The sequence below is a fragment of the Pseudochaenichthys georgianus genome, chromosome 4, assembly GCF_902827115.2.
Source record: "Pseudochaenichthys georgianus chromosome 4, fPseGeo1.2, whole genome shotgun sequence".
NCBI lineage: Eukaryota > Metazoa > Chordata > Actinopteri > Perciformes > Channichthyidae > Pseudochaenichthys > Pseudochaenichthys georgianus.
Genome location: NC_047506.1, coordinates 44,970,024 through 44,978,145, shown reverse-complemented (window position 1 = coordinate 44,978,145; position 8,122 = coordinate 44,970,024). Strand labels below are relative to the sequence as shown.

At 42.7% G+C, this 8,122-nt stretch overlaps 1 protein-coding gene across 3 annotated transcripts in view; it reads left to right on the top strand.

The window, feature by feature from the left end:
* The first annotated feature begins 1,120 nt into the window (after window positions 1-1,120).
* Window positions 1,121-8,122, top strand: part of reep6 (receptor accessory protein 6) — a 92,793-nt gene continuing 85,791 nt past the window's right edge. For all 3 annotated transcript variants that reach the window (XM_034080525.1, XM_034080524.1, XM_034080523.2), the window contains exon 1: window positions 1,121-1,224. In XM_034080525.1, the coding sequence (XP_033936416.1) occupies window positions 1,194-1,224 (31 nt within the window). In that variant the 5' untranslated portion in view covers window positions 1,121-1,193. The remainder of the gene's footprint in view (window positions 1,225-8,122) is intronic.

Genomic DNA, 8,122 nt, shown 5'->3' with positions numbered 1-8,122 from the left:
CAGATAAAGTTCAAATGTTGTTACTATCAATATTTTATATTTGGGATCACATAGGGGAATTTGATTACACAGCAAGCACACAAGAATATCAAAACCACATCCCAACCGTTTATGACAGAACATTGCCTAATATAACATAAAATCATCATAAAAATAGCATAAGAAAACATCATTATTATTATTTTTTAAAGGACATCAGGTGCCACATTTAGACCCCATGTGATCAGAGCCGTTTAAGCAGCTGAATACTCTGTGGGAGGTCAAGCCTCTCTTGGTTTGCATCCTGGGCCAACATACCAGCATCCTGAAAGTAAAATAGCATTTTCAGGCCTGAGGGTGCAGTGGATCTGCTAAGAAACCTCAAGTAGTTCCACGGGAGGTGTGTAACGATTTAGGTTTTTGATTGTCAACATGGAGCTCTGTGGAGCTTCTCAGCCTCCTTACATTCTGATAGTTATGGTTTTGCAGCACATTAAGGCCTGCGGAAGGGTGGGAGAAGAGACACCCACATGTAACATAACATTAATGGGATGACATTAATCCATTATATCTTTACATAGCAAATAGTACTTCTCTATTTATAAATTATCTTCATTATAGTCTATTTTTAAAGTAACAAGGCAATTCAAAGTACTTTACTAAAGACGGACAGGCATCAGGAAAATGAATACAATTAATACACAAAAAATCAATAGAAAATAAAAAATCTGTTAAAATTAAATTGAACAGTAGAATAGAAAGTGACAGGAACAATGCGGTGTCAAACATAAAGTAAAGTCCGAAATGTAAGAACATTAGGATCAAATGCAGTTTTAGGCCTGGATTTAAAAGAAGTGATATGTGTTGAATTCAAATGTTAACTTCATACAGTGAACATATGAACCCTGCAAAGGTTTTTATCCTGCTCTCGATTTATTAGGAACAGCTGGGGGCAGAGAGGTCGAAGTTTTAAGGAATCAGACAAATACAAATATTGTATAGGTGCAGTATTCATTTGGGGACATTTACTGTACTGAGCCGTGAACAGCAGTCTATTCATACCCTTCTGATGCTCATACAGTGGATCAGTAGCACACTGCATGATGTCACTGTGGTGCCTGGTGCACACTGACCCACATCCTCTCTCTGCACCCTGCGGCAGTAATGTTAAAGAAGATAATCCTCAGAGACAGAAGCAGAGCAGAGCGGCCGCCATGTGTGAACGGCCACATAAGCTGATCAGAGGTAGGACACTTTGTATACAACTACCTGTTTGCCTGCTGCGCTCACTATCTGCTGAGTTAGAATCCTCATGGATTGTGTTGGTCAATCATTCCTCTAATTATCAAAGGAAACAATGCTTGCATTTGTTACTCTATAGACAGTATGATACTCTGTTCAGTTTTATTATTAATTATCTTTTGTATGAAATTATACACAAATCTAAGGCCATAACAAACACCATGTTCGAACATAAGGATGCTCATAAGTAGGGATGGGTATCGTTAGGATTTTATCGATACCGATACTGCTTATCGATACCGGTATTTTTCGATACTCTTATCGATACTTTTCAATAATTTGGTGCTCCAAATTATAGACATGATTACAAGATGTGAAGATTAAACAACAGTCATTTTATTGTAATTTATTTTTATTTATTATTTAATGTAACTTTTTCAATGTCATATCAAGCAAGTCTGAGTGTGTTTGACAGTGTGTCTCTGGAGGGGGGGCGGTTATTAGGGGCAGTTTATAAATCCATGTAAACATGACCATTGGTCAGTTAAAACGAGACGCTGCGTGTGCACCTCCTAAACCGGAAGCTCCGGTCGGCTAACCATTATAATCCGTTTATTTGTTCATTGTAATGATGGTATAGTGGCCAATTGTCCAAAGAAATCCATGTTCAAAGGCCACTTAGTCTAGGAGGCGAGCTCGAGTATTGACTCGCGTATATTCAAAAAATCAGATACCTTGCTCGTTCCATTCTGGTGCTTTATTGAGAGGTTCAATAGATCAGCTGGCGGGCCACTGCCGACGTGCAACATGTGCACGGTATTTAAACAAATAAACAAACAAGATCCATTGGTCATACGGATGTGTGCGGTCAAAAACGTTTTCCAACTGCCTCTCTAGACTTCCTGCTGTGTCATGCAGGCAGCGTCATTTATACCTGAGCACGCCCCTACTATTGCTTTGTATAAATAATAACAAAACATAAACTAGAGCTGTCCATAAGCAAGATGACACATTACAAAAACAGTATAATAATAATTCATAGTTATTCAGCTCATTTAAGTTAAATTAAAGAATATTAAATTGGCTCACAAAACCATAATTAATTACCATAAATAAATGTGCCTAAATGGCTCTTACAATTCCGGCCCCTAATTATAAGGCGGGAAGACTTATAATTAATAATAATAACAAGAGTCATTTCCAAACAAACATATGGCTAATAATAGCTCAATTATACTCCTAACAAACAACGTTTGCATTTACTTTTGGGGGAGGAATTCACCTACACCCCTTGACATAGGTTTTCAATAAACAAACTAAATATATAAAAAAATGTACATAAAATACGTATATATATTTTTAAAGGCAAAATCAAGTGTCCTATTCACAAATGAGGCAAAGTCTTTCCACAGGCCTCTCCAAAGTACTGGATTTTGTTTTAACCAGTACTCTACGAACCAGTCCTTTAGAGTCTGTGATGGTCTGCACGACTCTTCCCAGAAGCCACGAGCTCCGAGGGGCGTTGTCGTCCAGGATCATGACAATGTGCCCTCGTGCTAGATTCTGCTTCACTTTAGTCAATTTTTGACGCTCCTGTAGGTCAGGCAGGTACTCACTCACCCACCTTTTCCAGAACAGGTCTGATATGTACTGCGTCTGCTTCCATCTGCGACGTGTGTAGCAGTCATCCTTGCAGCTCAGTCCTGGAGGAAGCAATGGCTGTTTCTTTAATAACAGCAGATGATTTGGCGTCAGCGGTTCAATGTCATTTGGGTCATCAGATGATGTGGTTAAAGGTCTGTCATTAAGTATGGCCTCAGCTTCACACAACACAGTCTGGAGACACTCGTCGTCAATTGTTTGCTCGTGAAGGACAGACTTTAAGACCTTCTTTACGGATTTTACCTGCCTCTCCCATACTCCACCGAAGTGAGGTCCAGCAGGAGGGTTGAACATCCACTGGATTCCTTTCTGAGCAAGAGCTTCCTGCATGTTGGCTTGATTCCACTGCTGCATAGCTGCCCGTAATTCTTTGTCTGCGCTGACTAGGTTGGTGCCGTTGTCGGATCTCATCAGCGACACTTGGCCCCTTCTGCACATGAAGCGACGCAGAGCATTTATACAGGAGTCTGTGTCAAGTGTGTGAGCAACCTCTAGGTGTATGGCTCGGGTAGTCATACATGTAAACAATACTCCATATCTTTTAACGATGCTGCGACCTCTTTTGACCTCAATAGGCCCAAAATAATCCACACCTACATTGGTGAAGGGTGGTTTGTTTGGAAGCAGTCTGTCTGAAGGTAAATCTGCTATCTTTTGTCCTTGACTCTTTGCCTGTAATTTTTTGCATGTCACACACCTAGACAGGATTTTTCTTACTGCTGAATTTGCAGCAGGAATCCAAAATCTCTGGCGCAGACGGGAAAGCATGTAGTTTCTTCCTGAATGTCCGACTCTTTCGTGTATATCTTGCAGAAGCAGCGTTGTAGGATGCATGTTGTTGGGCATGATTATGGGGTGCTTTGATTCTTCGGGCATAGCAGATTTACTGAGTCGACCTCCAACTCTCAGAACGCCATCCAGCAGCACTGGGTCTAGTCTCCGAATGGGACAATTACCTTTGACCAGTGTTTTTTCGTTTTTTAGAGCAGAAATCTCTGCCGGGAAACTGCGGCGTTGACAGTAGCGGGTGATTTCCATCTCAGATTCGTTTAAGTCCTCCACAGTAAGGAGCCCCATGCTTAAGGTGCCTTCATACTGCTGCGTTTTCTTTTTCTTTTTGGCCCTTTGCCCGTTTGAAACTTCGTCGTCTTTGTGGATACGCACCTCCAATTCTTGACGTCTTTTACCTAGAATCAGGAGACCTTTTCTTAGTCTGAGCATCCATGCGATGGCTCTTTTCAGACGATACCAGCTTGAATAGTAGTGCATTAGCTTGTCCAATGCGTCCATGCCTTCAACAACGTCTATACGGTGCATGAAGACAGGTTTTCTCACCTCATTGTCCTCCTCAGGGAGTTTCACACTGTCCTGTTTTTCAGGCCATTTGTAGTCTGGGTCTTTTAGGATCACTGGTCCTTCTATCCAACTCTGTCTGGCCACAAACTGCTCTGCTGTGATACCACGAGAGGCACAGTCAGCTGGATTTTCTGCGGTGTTGATGTACCTCCATTGATCCACCTTTGTTTCTTCATGTATTACAGCAACCCTATTGGCCACGAAGGTCTTTAGACGTAGGGCCTCATTTGCTAAGTACTTCAAGACTGCAGTACTGTCGATCCAAAACACTGATTCTTGTAGTTCTAACTGGAGCTCCTTTCTGAGCAGTCTGTCCACTTTATAGCTAGTACAGCAGCACTTAACTCCATACGTGGGATGGTAGTTTGCTTTAGTGGAGCGACCCTTGCCTTTCCCATCATAAAGGCACAATGCACAAGGCCTTCCTTGTTTTTCAGCTTCAGGAATGACACCGATCCATAACCACTCTCACTGGCATCTGAGAAGTGGTGTAGCTTTAGTATATAACACTTTAACAGAGCAGTGATATATAACACAAATACACAAATACAGTCATGTATCAGACAATCTGTATCTTCAATTTATGTTTTTTCTACTAGAGCTGCACAAGTGTGTTGGTGGAGAGAGGACAAAAAAAAATTGGGCTCCATGATTAACTGCAATGATAAAATCTCTTCTATCATACATTTGACCTCTTCCCAAAATGTTTTTATCTTGGTACACTGCCAAACACAATGAAAGAATGTTCCCTTAGATTGTCCACATTTAAAACATAAGTCCGGGATATTACCATTACATTTGTTTAGCTTTTCTGGAGTATATATGTTACGCATCAGCCAGTTATATTGTAAGAGCTTAAGACGGGTAAACTTACCCCCTTCTCTAATTGCAAGCTCCTCAAACGACATCAGATTATCATCATTGAGCCTATTTCAATCAGGAGAGACGTGATGTATGGAATACATGTTTATTATCGGTCACATTATATAAATGAAACATAATGATGACAGTTTATAACAAGTGAATGAAATGGTGTTTGGCGATTAGGCCCAGGTTTTGTAGGACATCATTCGGGAAGGGAAAGAACCGTTTCCGATGAACCCCCCTGGGTCTAGACCTGGTGGTGGTGATAAATGGTTAGGTCCGGTTGGAAGGGAGAAGGTTGAGCTTGGCCTGAGTTGGAAGCAGGAGGCGAAGGGGTGGAGGAGGGTTGGGCGTTGACACCTGGAAGACAGCTGATAGAAAAAGGGAGAGCATATATAGAGGGATTAACAGGTGCGATAATTAGGCTTGTGAATGGAGGGAAGTGATAGGTTAGCTAAGGAGTGGCGCTCCCTGTCATCTAGTGGAGGGAGCGAATATTGCCATGACGAGCAATACGGAGTGATAGGTCTTCCTGCTGAACTTGCGCTAAGCTTCATTTCAATCATTAGAGACGTGATGTATGGAATACATGTTTATTATCGGTCACATTATATCAATGAAACATAATGATGACAGTTCATCACAAATGAATGAAATGGTGTTTGGCATTTAGGCCCAGGTTTTGTAAGATATCATTCGGGAAGGGAAAGAACCGTTTCCGATGAACCCCCAAAAGAAGTGAAGTATGAAGTACTGAACGTGAAGAAATCTTACCTTGTGGGATGCAGTGGAACTCTATGGATGAAATGAGAGGTTAATACATGTGGGAATTTAGACATACTGATGCCTCCCAGGCATCCTTCCTGGACGTACAGGGCATCCTGGACGTACAGGGCATCCTGGACATACGGGGCTTCCCGGACGTACGGGGCTTTCCCGGACGTACGGGGCATCCTGGACGTACGGGGCATCCTGGACATACAGGGCGTCTGGACATACAGGGCGTCCTGGACATACAGGGCGTCCTGGACATACAGGGCGTCCTGGACCATACAGGGCGTCCCGGACGTACGGGGCATCCTGGACGTACAGGCATCCCGGACATATGGGGCGTCCCTGAACATGCAGGGCTTCCCGGACGTGCGGGGCAACGTGACTTAGCAGGGACACATTTATACAGACCCGAAGGTTACGACCTGGACATACAGGTTAGACATGGCAAGAATAAACATGAGCCGCGGGGCGAACATATGTGACCCGCTCTATCGAAATCAGTCGGAAGTCGCAACGGCTCATTTCAGAATAAACGTGGATTTACGTAAAAAACTATTTTTTCAGGGTTCGGGTGTTTTGTTTGATTTTAAACAAACCAAGTCTTGGCTTTCAGAATATGAAACTTTTATTTCCAAAATCACACGATAAGTACATTTTTTAAGCTTGTGAAGGGACGAAGACAGGCACCTCTCACTCGCACTCTGCTCTTCCAGCAGCGCCGGCCCCCCTCCCTCCGGCTGACATTATGAACGTAAGAGTAAAGTAATCATAGATAACACGGCAGGATCCTTACAGTTTGTTTTCATCTGATTTAAATTAAACAGAGTCTTGGCTTTCAGAATATTAAACTTGTTTCGGCAAATTCAGATGATAAATATAACTTTGAAGCTTGTAACGGCATAATTACAAGCGGGGAACGGAGTCATTTAACGCCACAGCAGGCACAACAACAGCCGGTGTTTCTTGTGAGGGTTTCCCCGGTGAACAACACAATACACACAACGCAAAAATACACGCACACACCACACGCACACACGTATACACACACCACTCGCGAGCTTCCCCTCCAAACGAAAATATCTTCCCTCCGTAGTATTTTGATCATTTGCTCCACTAATAATCAATCAGATCGATGGATTCCAGAGAAGAGGAAACTTTAAAGGCCTTTTTCTCAAAATGAGGACTCTGTGACAGTCATTATATAATGTGACATATTTCGCTTAATATTTGGAGTACAAAAACAATCCTGATATCATTAGAAAGCTAGGAATCTCCTCTTTCCAACCGTGTATACAACTCAAAATGTGTCTTCGGGTCAATGCGACTGATTTCGATGGAGAAGGTCACATATGTGCTGACATGCTAAGAACCACCACCAGTTATATGCATACATACCAATTTTAAGGTTGGAGAGACCTTTGGATAGCCAGCACGGCACTGAGGTCAGGACGAATGCAGGATGAGAAGCGGAGAGGACCACCGTCCGAGTTGTTGCAGGGATGAGGATGAGACGCCTTGATTAGCAGCGGAAGTAGCTGCACCTTATTCTAAATGAATGCCCCGTGTATAGAAGGGGTGATAACCCGGATTTAATGAGCGTCTTTGGGTTCAGAAAAGCGCTATATAAAATTGATATATTATTATTATTATTAATGAGAACTTGCTTTTAAATAGTGATTGAACTGTCGTTGAGTTAGGGAAAATTCCCTGAGATAAGAAATAATGGTGAGAGAGGATTAGAGGTAGGTCCTAAGCCGTAGGAACTTGATCATGGCCTTATAAGGGCAGAACTGGGAGTCGTTGCGGGCGGCGATGACGGAGCAGGCACCGCCGCTTTTGGAGTGTTTAAGATATAAGCTAAAATGGCTGGCGTGAAAGGATATGTCAGAAAAGCTGACGTCTCGATTGAAATCGAACGTAAGAGAAGCTGTGGTAAATTCACCTGGTCTGAGGAAAGCATAAAAGCTAGGTGAAATAATGCATCAAGTAGTGCATCGATATAAGGGGAGAACAACCCACTTCTAAGTTTGGAGAGCATGAGGCGTAAAGTGGAGAGTGTAATAGGACGTCTCCGGTCTAAGACGGGGGGAAACGTTTTAATGAGACCTTTGAGAATGAGTTTGACTGACTGGTTTGCGAACAGGCTGGGAAAGCCGGGATCGAAACAGCGAACATTAAACTGAACTCCTGCTAAGAGGCCCCGGATGTATTGGGGTTTGAGGTGGCGATCAGTGGCGCAGTAGCA